The sequence below is a fragment of the Protomyctophum bolini genome (assembly GCF_963924005.1).
Source record: "Protomyctophum bolini genome assembly, chromosome: 21".
NCBI classification, from domain to species: Eukaryota; Metazoa; Chordata; class Actinopteri; order Myctophiformes; family Myctophidae; genus Protomyctophum; species Protomyctophum bolini.
The window spans coordinates 11,499,383-11,519,729 of NC_137882.1; the positions used below are offsets into that span (position 1 = coordinate 11,499,383).

Sequence of the window (20,347 nt, forward strand, 5' to 3'; positions counted from 1 at the left end):
GGTAAGGCCAATGTGATTCAATCAAGCTGATTGGTTATGTCATTGTTGTTCCCAGGGGATGGCGGTTATCACCCCCTAGTGTTTGCATTGAACCTAGGATCATACTGTATAAGCCAAGAACCTAGCATCAGTATAAACGGTATAATGTAAAAAATAAATAATCTGTACATTAATTATTTTACTGCTAAGTACGAACATGCAACTACACCTCTAAATCACATTTCTAGTAGCCTCATATGAGTTAACCTGACTCAGCCAGATGGTGGCGGTATTGAGTTCACAAGTTGTGAACTTGTGAACTCAATACACGTAGCAATGATTACTATCAGACACTACAGTGCTTTTAACAAAACAGGGGGGGGGGGGGGGGGGGAGATTTAACCAAAAATATGTTTACAGTAGTCGCATACATATCCACAATTGACTCGCTTGCCTGTGGCGCCTCCATACATTTACACACGTTCCTTTAGTGCTATAAGTGTATGCTGGCTGTTAGTTTGCTAAATATGCTTTACAATAAAGAGAAGCAAGATTTGAACTAACAACCTTTAGATCCCACAGCCACAATGCTCCCTCCCTCAGTTTTCCTTCTGCTTTAAGCAGTGTTGTTCAAGTTACTTTTAAAAAGTAATAGTTAAGTTATAGTTACTGCTCTGAAAAAGTAACTATTTACTTTACTAGATACTAAATCATGAAAGTAACTAGTTACTAGTTACTTTACTTTAAGAAATAATCATCAACAATCATTATAGCTTACATTATGAAATGTAGTGGAACAATAAAACATATATTCCATTTTAGAAAATTCACTGAAAAAGTATTTCTGCACATTGGCCCTGCATTCCCACTGGTATTTTGCAGACTTGTGCTTTCATTTGAGACGTACCCATTCTACATACAGTACTGTGAAATAAAAAAATCAATCAATTAAACCAGTTCTCTGAAAGCAGCAGATTGCACCATTGAGATGGGAAGCAACTCCTCAACAACATACCTGGCAATCAATCGTCAGTCGTGTTGACTCTGGGTGACATGCTGTGGTGATTTAAAATCTATTTTGGTCTTATTGTGTCGGTCCATCTGAGTCACTGGTTTGGGTGCTGGTAGAGGTTGTGTAGCACCATGGACTTTAATTGTTAAGGTGCTTTAATAGATTGGCATTGCTCTTTATTGCTGTGGATAATACTTTCTGTCCTCTGTTTGTCCAAGCTGAAAAGTGATCCCGCTGTTGCTGTCATCTGATTTCCCATTGTACCGTGTGGTGGTGGGCACGCTACCGGCTTTTTCTGTGTGCGCGTTTATTAAGGGTTTGTGTGTGTGGCCGTTTACCCCATAACGCAAGACCCACCCAACTCTGTCTCTGATTGGCTTACCCTGAAATCTTGTCCTACGTTGACCAATCATCACCTCTTCTGCGGCGTGCTTTTCCTCAAGTTAGTGTGAAAGTCCATGTGGTCTCCGGGGCTAGTGTGAGAGTGGAGAGCACAGAGCTGTCAGAGCAGATAGAGCTGCTGCAGAGAGAGAGCAGTCGCCTGTAAGATGACAGATAGACTTAGTGTGCTGCATGGGGAAACATTTCACTTGGATCACATAACATAAAGCTGGTAACGCACCACAGTAACTATAACGGTGTTACTGAATGGGAAACGGCAACTAGTTGCCTTAACAGTTACCACAATAAGTAGTTGTGTTAACGTAACACTGGCTTACAGTAACAACAAACACATACATATCAAACTAGAAAACATTCTCCTCGGACCAGGTCAGGAACGTCTGTTGTGCTATAGACAATGTGTACCGATTCGTGTGATGTTTGGACAAAATGTGTAGGACTAATATAAACATGTTTGTTTTGAAAAATGTGCCTCCTGGTGGCACTATAATAGGGCAATGTTTTTTTATACTTTATATTAGATGAGCTGATGTTCTTTCACTGTGTGTGTCCCCGTGTCTAGCAATCTGGGAACCCAGCCGGGAAAAACAGCGCTCTCTTGCAGCGCTCGATCTGTTCTTGAGAAATGAGTGTCCGAGTATTTGTATTCATTATATGGCATAGCAGTGGCCGTGATTTTCTGCATCCACTGAAAAATCGTCCATTCATTTTACCCATAGAGATTTACAGAAATATTTATATCAATTATTTTAAGCCTAGAATCAGCCATCCAGGATCCTGGTGATTCATGACCATAAAGCCTTTGATTCTGTGAAAAAACAATTATTGAATATTTAATTATATGATACTATAATAAATACCCTTTGTTTAGCTGTTTCTATTTTTGATTCACCAGGATCCTGCATGGCTTGATTCTAATATCTTTGTAAATCTCTACGGGTAAAATGGCCGATTTTAAAGTGGAACCAGAAAACCATGTCCTATAGCCATTACTGTTCCATGTGTTCCGCGCTGATAATGAAAATATGTTTTATTATTATTTTAATATGCTTTTTGTTTTTGTTATTTATAGACAGTTAGCCTGTCTTTATTCTTTTTGCCACCCACCCTTTCTTAAATTACACTTCTGGATTCAATCAAGGCAAGGTTGTTTTGTGTCACCACAGCACGGACATGCAGCAGCTTACTGTCACCTGTCCAACATCAGAGTACTGTCTCTATTGACTATCTGTCACATGGTTTACCAATAACATCCATTTAAAAAAAGTAAAGAACTAAAGCATGCACCGTTTAAAGGAGAATTCCATGCTAGAAGTCTTTCTTACCTTTATTTGTAGTTGTTACGTCCCCACCAGGTGTTATTTTGTGCAAAAGTGCATTATTGGCTATTTCCCCTACCATAAGTCCTCAATGAATTGAATTGGGCATTGGGCTGTTGTGCTAATTCGCTTATTTCCATCGCTCAAAAATCTATATAAATAATTGAGCAAATTAGCACAAAAACGCAACCCCCATTGAGGGCTTATATTAGGGGAAATAGACAATAATGCACTTTTGCACAAAATAACACCCGGACCTCTTTGGTGGGGACGTAACGACTACAAATAAAGGTAAGAAAGCCTTCTAGCATGGAATTCTCCTTTAAGCAATAGTTAAATTACAGTCATAGGCTGAGGTAAAAATATCACTTGTATTATTGTTTTTGTGTCATTTAACCAAATCTTGTAAAAAGTTGTACTTAAAGTTGTACTTAAAAAAGAACATTAGGAACATCATGCATGTTGTTTTGTCCGTAAATGAATGCTCTACTTCACCTAGCCTTAGAATGACATTACATACATTTGTATGTATTCCAAATACACAGCCATATATCTCTCCTACTGTAAGCCAGTCTGGGTAGCAGCTAGCCCCTCTCGGAACCCTACATAAAGCTTTTATGAAAGTAATCAAAGTGTCAGAAACTTTACTACATTTGGGTTCTGCTTGCGGGGCTAGGTAGCAGCCTGATCTTTGCGGCGTAAAACGATTTTGTTCTCTAATTTTCATATTAATTGAATATGTTCTGGCAGATAATAATTAGTAAAATATCTCTACTATATATTTCTAATTGGATGAGTACCCACGCATCGCTGAATCGTTTTATGCAGTGAATATCAGGCTGCTGCACAGGCGGGTATAGGAGCGATGGCTGTGTATTTGGAATACATGAAATGTATGCAATGTCACAGCCATTATATAAAAAAAATGTTTTGCAATCCAAGCTCTCTGTAAGGTTAGGTAACTAGTAAGTAAAGTTTTTAAATAAATGTACTAGTGGAGTAAAAAGTGAAATGTGAAAAGTATAATCTAAAGTATTGAAAAGGTATACCTCTAAATTGTTCTTAAATGGGGACAGTACTTGAGCAAATATACTTAGTTACTTTCCACCACTGACAGAAAAAAAACCCCTACCTTAACATTAAATTGATCCTTTGAATTCCTGGCTTGTCTCTTCCAGGAAGCAGCCTTACAATGACCCTCATCCCAAGAGCACAGACCTTCTCCAGCTTCCTGTCAGATGAGAGAGGTGAAGAGCAGTCCCAGCACCAGGAAGAAGCGCTATCCCCCTCTAGTGGCTATGAATCCAGTTGCAGCCCAGGACCTCACCAATGACAATACACCCCCCCCCCCCCCTCCCAACCAAAACAAAACACTTGGACACTTAACTCCATCACTTTAGAGAGAACATAGAAAAGATGTATAGTGACATGTGTAATATACCATTTTATGTCAGTACTTAGCGGTAGTGTAAAACTGTAGGGCGAGTGGTACATGTAAAACTCCTGAAAGGATATTACTTTTTATTTTATTTTGTATCTGTTGTCAGACAACAGCAGTAGCCTAAATATAATTGCACCAAAAATCCTTCTCTTATAGCTTTTCCTTTCAAAAGAACATTTTATGTGGTTATCATGCTGTCAACATCAACATAGCCATTTCAATCACTGCACTACACCATCCGAAAGGTTAAACGTAGGAAGATACGAAACAAAACATATTTAGAGTCTTACGTTGCGAAGGTTGATGCTATCACCCTGAACTCACTCCTAATGTGAAGTCACGTTTAACAATTTTAAACCTCTATACTTAGCAAAACGGACCTGAGTTAACTTGCGACTCTTTTTTCCCCGCTCTCCACCAAATCTCTTCACCATGAAATGGCCAGAAATCTAGATCTGATCTTTTTGGCTAATGTTCCCCTCTACAGTATGGATGCTGGGGGGAGGGGGGGTAAACAATAGTGTTGCTGCAGAAACCTTGTATCTCCTTATGTTATCTTTTTCGTACAGTAAATCAATGCCGTATTTCATCACACAAGAGTGTTGCACAACTGCAGTGAAAATAGACGATCTAGATCTGATATTTTAACCATTTTGTTTTTAAAATACATAAAATGATGGTTTTGGACTTACAAGGTTTCCACCAGCGACGATAGGCCTATTTGATCCCTTTTGAGTGCAGCAGGAAAAAAAACTAAATGTCATTCAGATTAACTCCAAGGTTACAGGCAGGATCCAAGCTTCACCGCCTCTACTTCCAACCTGTCACCGATCTAACGTTACAGTAGCAAAGCAATTGAATGGCCGCCTTGCTCTTTCTTAGCCAGCCCAGCCTCACACATATCTGAAGGAGAGAGAGGTGAGCCGTCTGTTTTGTAGAGACCTGATGTTCTCTACAGCAGCGATTCTCAAACTGTGGGGCCCCCAGGGGGCCTTGAGGGCCTTCTAGGGGTTACCCAGCTAAATCATGTAATATAGCATAACCACTTTAACTATGTTATATTACATTGGCTATTTGAAAATAGCCCATCTAACAAGCTCACAACACATCACAATGTGACGTGTAGATGTTTTTTGAAACAATTTGACAACACAATTTATATTGGGGGTCCCTGGCACAAAGATATTTCCACATGGGTCCACATGGGTCCACTGCCAAATACATCATTTGCGGGTCCTTGACATGAGAAGGAGTTTGAGAACCACTGCTCTACAGAGTAGGAGGAGACTGTGCCAGGATGAAACAACAAAATTGCCTTGAAAATGTATTTCAAGCTTGTTGGTGGTTTTTCATAAAGGAGGCAGCTTCAGTAGCCTATCGTCGGGCAGAAACGTATCTCCATTTTGATTTTATTTTGGTAAATTAATGCGCTACTTTGTCATACGATAGTGTCACAAAAAAGCTGCAAAAATAGATGATCTACAAGCTCACAATGCGACAGCATGTAGTAGCTAGTCTGAAAAAAAATACGCGAAAGTGAAGTCTGGGTTTTATACATTTTGAATCAATTCAAAGTATTAACAAGAGCTTGTTAATGTCCAAGGTTTTGGACATACAAGGTTTCACCTTATACAGTAATACCATGGGGGAAAATAGCATGGACATGCATTCTGTATAATAGGGGGGAACTAAGCCAACAAGTGATAATTCCACTGAGCAAGAGAGCATCACTGCACCTGGGTTTATGCGTTCTGTGGCATCACTGACTTACCCTTCTTGTGTCCTCGTTGAAAACCCTGATACCTGAAGTGACCTCATTTCCTCCTCCGCTATCCTGAGTATAAACTAGAAGGTAAACGCTTTGAGGGTTCCTTATGCCCACAATAAACAGAACAATAATGGTGGAAAACACTGAAATGTTTCTCTTCACGTGAAACGTGCCACTGCAGTGCACACACGACGTGGCCCCCATGCTGTGAGATAATGGTCCCTCTCTCACGTTTTCCTCCTACAGTATGAAGTGCCTTCCGACACTGACTGCAGAGTGTAATAAACCCACATTTATACTTTGTTGTACAACCGCACCGCTCGCTGAAAATAACTTGAAAATCTCTCCCCCCCCCCCCACCCCTCTTCCTCCAAGCGAAGGTGGTCGTACGACGAGTATAATTTAAGCTTAAGCCCTCAAGTCCATCATTGTGAAATGGAATAGACTTACATCTACCACAACGCCACGCCACACCTGGGGTACTTGCCAATGCTGACCAGACATCCTGAAGCAAGAGAGAAGCATGAGTTGTGTAACTTGTAGGCACTCGCTCAGTCAATGTAACATAATCAGATACTCTGTAGAAGTCTGTGTCTTTTCAGATAAGGTAAAGGTGGACTTTCCCTTTGACAGTTTCTGTTGTGCCATAACACCTGCCCCACAATGTGGTTCAAAGGAATTTGTGATGCTTACAAAGACAGAAATCACTGAAAAATCCAGTTTCAACCTATCTTCATGTAATTGGTCCTTACCGATGCTCAAGAGTGAGTAGACAAAAATGGTACCATATTATGAGCATTAGTGAGGACAAATTATATGAAGATAGGTTGAACATGGATGATGTAGTCCTTTAAGTTAAACAGGACTTTAAAAAGACAATCAGCTGGAAGTAGCAGTCTAATTAACCCTGGACCTCAACCCCTCCCTTTGTTGTGTTGATGTATTTCTATGTTGTCGTCGTTGCTGTTGTCATAATTAATGTTTTGTTAAAACGTTTGGAAATAGATTGTTTCTAGTAGAACTAGAGATGATGACCATGCAGCCACTACTGTTTTATGTTCAAGTTGTGCACAACTACTAGTCAAGTTTATTTAATCCATTGCATGTGAAATAACTGAACCATAATATTGATTTGATTAACAAAGAAAAGTGCCCTTCTGTGACAGGATAGCAAGATCTGTTAAGTATCTAACTATTGCAGAAAGAAAAAAAAGTTCTTGTCTCAAGTCTTAACACATACTAGCTGATGTGTTGTTTATAAATGTTGAATAGTTGCAGTAGCCTACAGTACTTCTGAAATGTTAGTACCGCACGACAGAGAGGACTACACAATGTTCTCAACCTGTGGCCCGGGGCCCACTGGCGGGCCACGAGGATACTGCAAGTGGGCCCTCAAATGAACGACAAAAACTACTTAATACGGTTGTTGGGCAGAAACCTCTTATCTCCATATTTTTACGTTTCACGTTTCTCGTAAATGAATGAGTAGGCTACAGTGTCTCACAAAAGAAGCACAAATAGACGATCTACAAGCTCAAAGCATTGTGATGTGTTTTGAGCTCGTAGATATGCTATTTTTGAATTTGAATCCTGAAAAGTAACAGTTTTGGACGTGAAGTTTCCACCCGACAACGACGTTTACATAAAGAAAGTGTATTATTATGATATATTATTTCCATCAATCCAGCCCCTACAATCGATTGATTGACCATTAAAATAAACATGCCCTGAAATTGCACGTGGCTCGTGGTGGGACCCGATCAGAAAAACTAAACGTTGAGAACCACTTTTATAGTCACAACAATGTTTAATAAGTTGCCAGTTCCTTCCTTCACTTTGTGTTAAACTTTATGCTAGCCATATACAGTAAACATTGTTTGAATCTAACGTAGGTATGCATTTCTGATCATTTTATGATTTCTATCTTTTTAGCCTACTATACGATTGTGTTTTTGTGTCGACATGTAAAATGGTCAGTCATTTGTTTTGTGTTCTGTTAAAAGTCGTACTCTATGTTAATGGCACTTTCAACACAAGGAGTGTAGGATTACAGTTTCCACTCACTAAATGTACATATGTAATGTTTTTGATGAGAGAATAAATTGAATGTTCTATCAGCGGGGCATCCACAAGTTCCTCACATCACAGACCAGTTATACAACTATATGGGTCAGTCGCCAGACTCGTGACCCATTTTTCGGTCATGTAGCCGTAAATATCCCCTTTTAAAACATTTCAAAAGATTTTCAGACGTAAAAATAAATAATTACAGAAAAACAATTAAAATCAATGAAATTCCATGAATCTCACAAGGTCACAATGCGTCACATGGGCTATTTTCACTACTTTTGATTTTGATACTTAATTAAATGCATTTGTAAAGTTTGGCTCCCAGGGAGACACCAAATGTATATTTTGGGTCTTACGAGCTGAAAGGTTTGGGAACCTCCCGCTAGTCAATGTTCATTAAGAAATGAGGTAGTGTCTATAACACTTTTATATTCACAGAATTTCACACCACATGAGGTCACACACGGAATCACAACCAAATCATGGGGTTTCAACTTATTGATATATACTGTATTGTAGTCAAAACTACTACTTACTAACTGCAAAAAAACAAACAAAAAAACTACTAAATTGTCCATCACCACTTTGTCCACATTTGTGTCGTTGTCTTGCAGAGTAGACCTGCACATCCATTATTCCCTGTGCCACTGCCACCATTTCTACAGAGAGAGATGAATTTGTTTACACTTTTCCCACACAGTGGAGAATAGCACATGCATAATACAATTTTTTTTCTTATATATAATATTTTTGTGAAGCAAAACATATTAAAAGCGTACAATCAAGATTTGTACAGAAAACACAAAACATTGTAATGAGATATATAAATAACATCAGTCATTATGTTGGCTTTGTCTTTTTTCACAGAACTAAACAAAGCCAGCATAATGGTGCCCCCGTGTGGCCTTTTACATACTGTGTAGCATGTATTCCAGAGTCAGAGGTGTGACCGGAGTGGCTAACAGTGTAAGTGTCTAGTGTTACGCTATGCTGTTTAAAATAATAGCTGTTGTGGATAGATTTACAGCTTAGGCCTATGCATTTATTTCACACAAAAAAAAAGAATGGACTGATGACACAGTAGACTGCAGTCTTTCCTTCACAGGACGACATAATAAACAGACCGTTTTCCAAATAAGAAGAGCGTGCTCAAGTTATATAGCCCACCCAGTTGTTGTCAAAGTCTAAAGGCTTCATATTGTATTATTTTTGGTTGTCTGTCCATCTTTTTTAAAGACTGCAGGTCAGGTCGGGTTGTGGAAATCGATGCATTTAAGCGTGTCGGTGGTTGCGGTAGAAATTATTTGAAAATGCGAGTAAGTGCAAGAAAAATACCAAAAAAGACTGACACAAATCACTAGTGTGTGTGTGTGTGTGTGTGTGTGTGTGTGAGAGAGAGAGAGAGAGAGAGAGAGAGAGAGAGAGAGAGAGAGAGAGAAAGAGAGAGAGAGAGAGAGAACATGTTGATGCGTAACATTACACTGCTGAATGTGTGTGAACAATGTGTTTGGTGATTGCAAATACATTGGAGGTGGTGCAAAGTTAGCTGCCCACCACCGTAGAGTCTGTGGGTTATAATCCAGTGCGGTGCATCCGGCTTTGTCAAGTCAAGCATCAGTATTTGTCATTACACTACTGCTGCGGGCTGGGGCAGCGCCTCTGAGCAGGGAATATTGGGCGGGAGGAGTGGGACAAAGGCATCCTCCCATGGGGGCTCCTCACTGGCAGGTGAGTCAGTAGGATACAACACAACAGTAGTGACAACACACAGAAATGTGTGTGGTGAGTAATGAATTGGCATAATAACTAAATTGGGTTTCATATTAAAGCCAGGGGGGGCACCTTTCTCGCTAAAGTGTAAATTAGCTTCCAGTTTGTAACGACAATACAGCTATCCTGGAGCAGATAAAACCATGGGGGAATGCAACCATCTCAAGTGAAGGTGCATTGGGGAGTGATTTCTTTGTTCTTTGTCAAAATGATTAGGCAGCATTGTCAACCTTTGAATGGAAACCAAACATGGAGGAGATGTGAAAATGGAAAAGAATGATTATAATGAGGATGTTGTCTTGCAGTTCTGAATGAGGGTTATTGGGAAGATAATTTAGCGTTGCATTGTTTTAGCCAAACAAGGATTACTCCATTTTACAGTAATCATGCAGTACATGTTACATTAGTCGGAACATGGCTTGTTCCGACTAAACAAAACCCTCCCGCCATGTTTCTAAGAACTAGCCCAGTGGTTCTCGGGCTCTGAGGATATTGCAAGTGGGCCCCAAAATAATTGGAAACACACTAACATCTTACTGATAATATAACATTACTTATAATTATACATTTAAATTTAAATTAATTTATTATAAATTATAAATGGCTAATAGACTGTACAGTAAAAATATATTACTACTAGTAAAGATTTAAGAAAATACAAAATTGTCTATTTTTGCCGAATATATTAACTCATTACATACCTGGAGGACAGTCTGCAGCTCTTGCCAGTGTTTTTGAGCCCTTTTACTAATCTTTCAAGACCCACAGAATATTTTCTTCTATGTCTATATGTAAACACCAAATATTGCAAAAGAAGAGTCTCTAAAGAAGAGTTCCGTCCTTTAGTTATTGGCAGTTGAATAAGCTTTTCAACAACAATGCAGTCTGGGAACAGAAAGCAGAGAAAGATAGTTTAAAGCTGTTGCAGCCCTACTTAGCTCAGTGCTATCTGTAGGACTTTGGCTGGTGCTGGGAGGAGGTGTGTATGTTGGTATAAAGGGGACAGTTCCTCAGCTCAGTCAGCTGCTTCTTGGGTCTGGTAACTCTGGTTCCCATCCTGTACCCAGGTATGTTCTCATAGACAGGCTGTGCACATCATGATGTTTGAACAGTTAGCATAAGGCATGGTGTTAGTCTGGTACAGCAAGTCATGACAAATGACAATTAAATATATCGTTGGTGTCGGGAAGAAACCTTGTATGTATGTGAAGAAACCTTGTATGTATGTGAAGAAACCTTGTATGTATGTGAATGTGAAGCGGTGTCTTCAATCCGAAGGTTCCCGCTTTGATCTCCGGCTCCTCCTTTCTAAGCGTCGAAGTGCTGCTGAGTAAGACACTTTGTTGCCTTTACATGGTTTCCTCCGCTATCGGTGTGTGTATGGTGTGTGAAGGGTTGAAAGTTAAGTAGGCCTACATTGTAAAGCGCTTTAAGTAAGCCATAGGGAAGGATCCTATCTCCTGTTTCTGTAGCGTGAGTGAGGCAGCTTGATGTACAAGTAGTAAGTACACCCCCTGGACATGACACTAGTACTGTATGTCGCAGGGACTTACCCCAATCCAACCCTTGATGCTGAGTGCCAAGCAAAGGGCACTGGGTCCCATTTTTCAGAGTCTTGACTTGACCCGGCCGGCCTCCCAGTCTCAGGGCGGACACTCTCAACGCTAGTGAGCTGGTAAAACTCTTTGCAGGCACACAAAGACTAGAAAGGTGCTATATAAATGCAGTCCATTCACCATTTAACGTCTCATATAAATTCATGCTCTACTTTGTTGTAAAGATTGTCACTAGCAGATCTACATGCTCACAATTATCAACAAACTTACTTATGCCTATCGCTCCTTTTCATAGAGCATAGGCCGTTGACTACAGTTCGCCAGAGTCCTCTATCCTGGGCCTTCTTTTCCAGCTGTTTCCATGTCAGTGCACACTGCTTGATGTCAGTCTCAAGGTCCCTGCACCAGGTGTTCTTCGGCCTCTCTCTCTTTCTTGTGCCTTGCGTGTTCCATCTAAGGGCTTGTCTTGTGATGCTGGTATTGGCCTTCCGGAGTGTGTGGCCTATCCATCCCCACCTTCTTCTCTTAATCTCCTCTTCCACTGGTGGTAGACTCGCTCTTTGCCAGAGGTCATTATTGCTGATGGTGTCTGGCCAGCGAATGCTCAGAATTCTCCTCAGGCAGCTGTTGATGAAAGTTTGCACCTTCATTGTTGTTGCCTTTGTTGTCCTCCACGTCTCTGATCCGTACAATAGTACTGGCTTGACGTTTGAGCTGAAGAGTCTGAGCTTTGTCCGCTGGCTGATTTGTTTGGAGCTCCAAATGGTCTTGAGTTGGATGAATGCGCCTCTTGCCTTGCCGATTCTGGCTCTGACGTCTGCATCCGTGCCGCCCTGACTGTCTATGACACTGCCTAAGTATGTGAAGGCTTTGTGAAGTATGTGAAGTGCTGTTCCCTCTAGTGTCACTGGATCTCTGTGTGTTGTGTTGACCTTGAGGTTAATTATGAACAAAGCTTGTGATTAAATATGAACTTAATTGGATCCATTGGAACACAGGTTCCTTTTAGTAAAGGAACTGTAAGGGTTTTGGACATACAAGGTTTCCACCCGGCAGCGACAACATATGGATGATATTGTGGCAGTCCATACATGAAGATATTAATATCAAATATATTGACAATAATGAAATGCTGCATATTAATTGCATTCAAACAGATACTGTGGAATAGACAGACTAGATCACAGTAACATACTAGATCACAGTAACATACTAGAACACATTAACATTTACCGGTCTCTGAGATGGATGTAGTTTCAGTCTGTACTCCTCTCTCCTATTCCTCTTCCTGAAACACACGTATGTACGGTATGTGTGGATTACACTATACTTGAGGGCCACATACTGTAGTAACACCCCCCCCCCAGCACTGCCAGTCTGTATCAATGAAAAGTTCAAAGCCATCAAGGGGCAATGTAGAAAGAGCTAATATAAAAAGGGGACATTAAACACCTATCTGTCTCTGGTTTTCATGATTAGTTTGAACTTTTAATTAAAGGGGCACTTTAGAAAAATGAAATATGGTAGAAAGATGACAAAAAGTACAGAGATGGACCACACACACGCACGGTGTGTGTGTGTGTGTGTGTGTGTGTGTGTGTGTGTTAGTGTTAGACTGCGCAACAGTGACACTTGGTTGTGAAAACCAACCTGTTTTCGTGCTCGGACAGACCCAGCCAGCCAGCGAGGAACACACATAGCTCTGCATAGTGGAGTGGTTGCACCACTCAAAAAAGGACGGGCCAAATAAATAATATATAATTCTGCACACACCAGAGCAATGCTTTTACTTACATCAGTGGTTCTTGTACCTTATAATTTCAAGGACCCCCTTTAACTCTGAGTGTGCCCCTCATGCTGTGTTTTAAAAGAGGGAGATTGGTCAGTCCTTGCTCCTTTGTAGTTTATTTACTTTTATCGAGATGAAAGCTGAGAGGGAAGGCATAATAAGAGGAGAGCTTTGTAACCCTCTTTTGAAAAATTATTTCAAAAGCCATCAGGACAACCAGAGACAGATGCTGCTAAAACATTTCCATAACAAACACACCTGTATAGGTTGGTCTCCTTTCTTCCTAACATTTCCTCTTCTTTCTAAACTACTCCCGGTGGCTTTGAACTTTTCATTGGTACAGACAGTCACACACACACAACGTCCACATGTGTGACCTGCACGCCAGCGGCCCCTCCGCTTGTAGATCTGCTGTTTGGAAAATAACAACTCTCTCCTGACAGAGACTTGCCATGCCCCAAGGCTGGACTCATTTAATGTCTGCCATGAAAAGGCATTTGTTCATCAAGGCCTCTGACTGCTAGTGTTGTTTTCTTTTCTTTGTTGTTTCTTCTTTATTTTTTTATTGTAACACGCCCTTGGGTTTCATAAAAGATTCCATATAAATTGAACTTATGCTGCTATTTTCAGCATAATTTAAGCATTAGAACGTTGTGGACAAAAGTCACAGCAGTCTGGGGCACGGTGGCACAGTTGTGGGCTCTGAGTTGCGAGGACTTGAGTCTTGAATCCGGCACCTGTCATGTCTCTTCCCATCTCTCTATCTGCCACGCTCCTGTCTCACAACGCACGGGGTTGAAACCAGCTCTCAACAGCTTCTGATATACAGTACATACAGTAGGGGTTGGCCCGTGCATCCAGCAAGCGCAACCTTGCTGGACTCTATCGCCTCAGCCTTAACCGGCCATGGTCTAAAACTTTACATTATCTGCAAAAAAAAGTGAATTGCGGTTGACGCAAAAATAGTGGCGTAAGTAGGATTCGAATTTTCAAACCCGGGAGGTACAGTTTGATGGTCTATTGACTAATGACTCCCGAGCCATGCTACAAGCTGGCTGCCAGAATGTGTTTCCAGGCTCTAGTAGAGGGGCGAGCCTCCCCATTGAGAGCTCATTTCACCCTTCTGCTCTCAGCACTGTCCCGTCTAATAAAATTGCAAAAAAAAAAGAAACAGGGGTTTGGACAGCTACTGTAAAAGTAACTACTAGAATTCACTTGGATTTCTCTCCCACAGGTAAGTATGACTGGTAAATATAAAGGGAGATGGGTTTGGCAGCTATAGGCATTTTCGCAAAAATCTAGCAGGTATAGTAGGTTCAGTGTATAGGGATATGCTTGGGTGTTACAGGCTTTTCAAAACCTTTCTTCTGCAGAAGAATCCGACAAATTCTGTATGCTCAAAACTTGTGCAATGGCTTTTTGGGCATTTTATCTTGAAGTTTCAGTCTGAAACGGAAGGCTTTGTGTTCCTGAGTCAACGGAGTAGATCTATAATCGAAATCAGCTGTGTTTGGAGGAACGAGCAGCAATGGGAATCAAACAGGTGAATGAAATCAAGACACATTTTTATTAATGCATCACGTTTTCGTTCCAAGGGAGTAATTCAAATTAGATTTATGGACTTTTTTATTGACACAAAAAAATAATTTTCCCATTGCTTTGGCATCTATTGTTGGGTATGCCCATATGACTAAGGATATGCTCTAAAAGTGTGAAAAACATATTTTTTCATTTCACTACGTCTTTAAGTAAAGTTGAATTAAAAAGTAAGACAATAATGACTTTCAAGGCCAAACGTTTAAGTAAGGACCCACTGTTGACACCCAGATCTAAGGATTGAAACACAGAGAGAGTTGGGGCTCTATTATTGCCAGTCCCGAATCCCTAAACTTCTTTACCTTTTTTACTATTTTGAAAAACGTTTTTTTTTTTTTTTTTAATGATTCAACTAGTCAATCTACATCGACATGTTGTGAGCTTGTAGATTGGTTATTTGAACTATTCAAACATGTCATGGAACCTGTCACAACTCAAGGTGGTACAGTGCGGGTATATAATTTAGTTGCAACCTTTAGTTGAGTTGGCTGAAGTGGTGTGGGGATGCACGGTGTGATCGTACCTGAGCCTCATCGCCAGCAAGGAGAAGACGGAGAGCAGAAGTATAGCAGCTACACCGACCCCGGTGTAAATGTACATCATGTATCCAGACAGGCTGAAGAAGCCTGGAGAGGAACACAGAGAGTACAAATGTACATGTATTGTATGCAGACAGTGTGACATCACGTGAACACACAAAACAGAATCGGCATCAAGTAAGTCAGTGGTCTCTATTCAAAGTAAAGTACAAAAAAATAACAGTGGGTTGAACTGTATAGTTCTACAGTGGCTGTAGTACAGTATGTGTTTCACATCCGCATCATCATCACTCACTGGAACGACAAAGATATGCCACTGAATAAATGTGTTCAGTCTGTCGACTCATAGAAGACTTATGATGTATGACTAGAAGGTTTCAGCCCTATCGGACTACCATCAACATAAAGGATATAAAACATTATGAAGTCAAGTTACTTCATTCATTGTCCCAGTGGCAGCATGCACAAGATACTGTACAGTATATGACACTGATCGGTCCAGTGGTTTGTAAGATTAAGGAAGCCAAACTAAAATATGATTTACTCTTATGTACCTGTCTGTGCACAAGATGTAACAACCTTGAGATTAGCCAAGAACAGACAGACAGACAGAACAATCTTGCCTATTACAGAGCCATGTTGCAGAAATTAGTCATAATGACTAATATCACTAATACAATTAGCTTCTGATCAGTATTCACGTGTGCAGTATGTGTGCACACATATACGCTCACAGACAGAAACTAGATTCATAAAACCACAATATGACACACATGACCAAAATGCCACAAGATAAGACAAATACATCTTCCAAATATGGCCATTGAGAGTGAGAGGGACTACTTTTACTTCCCTGTCAGGTTTCATGTCCTCTCTCTCCCCCTTCATTGCAGGGGGATTTACCATAGGGCTCAGAGCAATACAAATATGTTTTTTGATTAAAAACAAGTGCATCACCGAAATTGTATACCGATATCTGTCCAGCCTTATTAGGCCAGCGCTTTTACTGTAAGTTTCAGGGGCAGCGTGTGTGTGTGTGTGTGTGTGTGTGTGTGTGTGTGCGTGCGTGTGTGAGACATCATACCTGGTTTAGATAGAGTGAGGAGCACAGTGGTCGTCTGCGAGCCGGTGTCTGTGATGAAGTGACATCGGTAGAAGCCTCCATCCTCCTCCACCACCTCCGTCAGCTGGAGGCTGATGTCCAGGCTGTCCGTGCAGTTCACCCTGCCCCTCTGGGTGTAGTCCTCACCCACCAGGCCCCCGTCCACCACCCGGCACAACCCTAAGATGCCAACCTGGCCCTGCTGGCTGCTGTCACCTCCTTCTCCTTCGCCTTCTCCTCCGCCTAGTGTTGATTCTGACAGTGAATTTTTATTTAGTTTTAGTCAGTCTTTTTTCAACACAATTGAATTTAGTTTTTGTAATATTTTAGCCATCTGACATGTTTTAGTGTTAGTCTATGAAATGAAGACATACCTGGGCCCCAGGGCAGGCCGAGGTGTATCTTCTCCATGGTGACCTGGTAGACGGTCCCGTTGTGCTCGTGGTTACAGCTGATGGTCAGGTTGTCGCTCCGCCAGGCCACCAGCTCCATGTCGGCCTCCACCACCTCCGGAGACGGAGTTTCTATGATGTCATCCGCTGGTAGCGCCTCGTCTGACAAACCCAAGATGACATTCAAAATGACGTTTTGAGTTGGATCAATGGTCTAGAACAGTGGTTCTCAAAGTGGAGTCATTGGGGGGGGGGGGGGGGGTCCTCAGCTAAATGAGAGTGGCTCAGGGGTAGAGTGGCCAGTAGAGCGGCCGGATGGGAACCGTGAGGTCCCCAGTTCGATCCCGTGCTCCCCCAGAGTTAGTGTTGAAGTGTCCTTGAGCAAGACGCTGAACCAATTGCTCCTGCAGGTTGAAGCCTTGCATTGTTGTTTCGTCCACCCTCAGTGTATGAATGTGTGTGTGATGATTGTGATCATCGGTGAAATGAATGCACAATCTATGTATATAAAATAAATCCACAATTTACTATTTAAATGGACTGTAACTCTGAGAATGTACCAATAGGCCCCCGCAAGGGTCCATTTGGTTCCATTTACACACTCAGATAGGGGTCCATGGCCTTACATACATACATACCAAACTGGGGAGCCTTAAGTTGCAATTAAAGTCTGAGAACCACTGATGTAGAAGGGAGCAACTATAGCTCTAAGATAAAACCGTAGCATGACACAATACCTCCTCTATTTAACCCATTCTGACCTGAGATCAGATTCTAATAATGTCTTCTACATCCAGACAGTTTTCTGAAAAAGCTATGTTTCTATGTCAGTCGTTCTTCGATTTAAAAAAAAATAGCAGACCTACAAGCTCGTAACACGCCACTCGGTGGCGCGCTATGAGCTTGTAGATCTGCAATTTTTCAATAGCTAAAGCATAACATAATGGTTTAACAGAATGAGCGGCAGCGACATGCTTGGTACCTGGATCGTCCACCTGTATGTCCCTGGTCCAGGAGCCCTGGGGGAAGGTCTGGATGGAGCAGTGGTACAGGCCCGTGTCCTGGTGCGTGATGTTCTTCATGGTGATGCTGGCGTCCATGGGCGTGGTCCTGAGGAACTGGATCCTCTCGCGGTACTGATGGGAGAAGGCCACGCCGTACTCCGGGTGGAACACCGCTATGGGAGCCTTCTCCGGGTGCTTGGTCCAGGACACCATGCTGAGGTTACCGTCCCAGGGGCACATGCACTCCAGGACCATCCCTTCCTCCAGAGCCACGGTGACGGTGGCGTCCTCTCTCTGCTGGCTAGCAACTGGAAAGGCAGTATATTCATCACCCGTTCAGTTAACATGCCACTTGTGGATGATCATATTAATCTAGAAAGAACCAGAAAATACTAAATAATGTCTGTCAGGTGGGCGACTCTGAAACAACAAATACCATTGTCTGAGCGGTCTAGAATCCAGAGTGCAATTTTCTGATCTGATTAGCAGTCATGATAGATGAAGCATGATTGAAATGTTTATCTTAAGTAGCGGGGAAAGACAATTGATTTTTTTCCAAGTCTGTTTGAAATGTTTATCTGGAGTAAAAAAAAAGGGCATTCACTTTTTCACAATTCGGTTTGAAGAATATCTGTCTTTCACTACTTTGAGACCATCCCCTGGCCAATGTTAATGAAGTGTATTTGAGCCATGCAGTGCATGCCAACTAAGTTGACAACAGCCCTTGATTAAGCAATGGCATCCAAGTGTTCTGAGCTGAATGAGAACACTGAGTGATGAAGTAAAAAACAAAACAAAACAAAAAAAAAGAATTAAAGGCACATTCTCTATATTATTGCAAACTACTGCCTCATGAATAAATACAATATGGAGGCATCTTACGCTGTCAACAGTGAGTGGCATTTTCAAGGCACAGTCGTAAAATCTGACAAACAAATGAACCCCTATCTGTCCTGTTCCCTCCGCGGTATAGGATCCCTTTGACACGATTCATTAATTTACTTTTTGTATGGACAAGTGTAAAACATAATTAAAGAATGATCAATCCTGTTACCTTTCAGAAAGGAGAGAACGATGAGGAGTACCATGAAGTACCAGTGGTTCTTTTGTACAGCTTCCATGTTGCCCCACTGAAGGCAGAATGAAAGCTGCATTGATGTGATGAGTGGAGAGGCACCCAGGCTGCACTTCCTGCTAGTGCTCACTCAGGCTACAGAGAGTCAGTTGAGCTACTGGGGGGATGGATGTGGGTGGGGTGGGGGGGACACTTCATGCTAACTCACTGTTAGCTCATTCCACAACAGAGGGCCACTTTATCACTGGCCTGGGTAATGGGTGCCAAGCTTATGGCATAGAGCTGTATGATGGGTTGTATATTGGAAGTTCTTACTAGGGTCCCAAATCACGTACACAACACTAAAAAAAAGTGCCTTGTTGTGACAATTTGTTGCGCTTTAAAAGGTTTTCACGCTTGAAAGAGAAAAATCATCAATCATCAGTTTATAGATCCTTTTTTTTCCCTCCCCCTCTATACGCAGTGGTGGAAGGGTTTTCCGAGTGTTTGGGAGAAGGCGTTCGAGTGCCAGTGAATGTTTGTGTGAAGGCTCTGCTGGTTAGCAACTAGCCCAGGCTGCAGAGGTGGAGGAGTGTTCCCCAAACATTTGTGGGTCGCGGACACATTTTTAGGGGTTGCGAGTAATTTAATTTAGTAAGTAAGTAATCTTCGTACCTGGAAGTTACGCAGGAATGCGTACTGAGTGGCAAAAAAACTACTTTCTGGCCTTGACAGCCCATACATCCAAACAGAAGTCCTATCTGATTGAAATTCAGTTTTACTCACCAACATTGCAGCTGTACGGAAAGCTTGGATTATCCTCTATCTGCAAAGTTTTTGTTTCATAAAAATCCAATTAATTCCGTGCAGTTGATAGTTTTTTTAAGTGTCAGTGTCAGTTTGAATGCGCTAGTTTTCAATAGCACAAAGTCCTGCTACCTCCTGCATTATGTGCAATTTTAGAAACAGGTGGTATGCAGGATCGTTGAGCGATTTCCAACAAGCGCTTCCAAACTCCAATGCTGCTCAATGTTTTGACACTCAGTCTAGATGAGGGGGCATGTCCCAGTGGAAAAGTGATGCATGTCAAACAAGGTGTTACGGAGAATTGTATGTTCGGTTAGGGGTGGCAGCCGAGTCGAGTAAAAAAAAAAGAACCGGGATAATCCTTAGTGACATCGATACAAGAGCGATAGTAGCTGATCCGAGCTTTACTCTGAATACTGGTTTAGATATCCGACTAAACAGCCTGAGCACTACAAGTACAACTATACCTATATATATCAAATTTAACTAACTTGGGGATGAACCGAATGGAAAATGATTGGCAGAAACCAAGCGGACGTGTCTTGAGGCTGTCCTCCCCCTCACAAGACACACCACCCGGGAGGTTATTTAGAAAGGAACAGCAGCTAGGCTCAACGTGAGAGAGAGAGAGAAGCAGCTGATGTGTACTTCTTCATACAGCTGTGAATTACAGAGAGAAGCAGTTGATTTGTATACGTCTCCGATACAACACAGTGTATTTCAGAGAGAGACGCAGTTGATTTATAC

At 41.6% G+C, this 20,347-nt stretch overlaps 2 protein-coding genes across 3 annotated transcripts in view; one reads left to right on the forward strand and one right to left on the reverse strand.

Moving 5' to 3' along the window:
• dok6 (docking protein 6) overlaps nt 1-4,681 on the forward strand; it is a 75,844-nt gene extending 71,163 nt beyond the window's left edge. For both annotated transcript variants that reach the window (XM_080793642.1, XM_080793643.1), the window contains exon 8: nt 3,891-4,681. In XM_080793642.1, the coding sequence (XP_080649768.1) occupies nt 3,891-4,045 (155 nt within the window). In that variant the 3' untranslated portion in view covers nt 4,046-4,681. The remainder of the gene's footprint in view (nt 1-3,890) is intronic.
• Nucleotides 4,682-5,706: 1,025 nt separating this feature from the next.
• Nucleotides 5,707-18,875, reverse strand: cd226 (CD226 molecule). Its single transcript, XM_080793716.1, has 8 exons — nt 18,794-18,875; nt 17,718-18,047; nt 16,718-16,897; nt 16,326-16,598; nt 15,226-15,328; nt 12,551-12,605; nt 10,696-10,847; nt 5,707-8,650 (listed from the first exon to the last, which is right to left on the reverse strand). The coding sequence occupies exons 1-7, from the start codon at nt 18,858-18,860 to the stop codon at nt 10,707-10,709; spliced, it is 1,149 nt and encodes a 382-aa protein (XP_080649842.1). The 5' UTR covers nt 18,861-18,875; the 3' UTR covers nt 5,707-8,650; nt 10,696-10,706.
• Between the last annotated feature and the right edge of the window lie 1,472 nt (nt 18,876-20,347).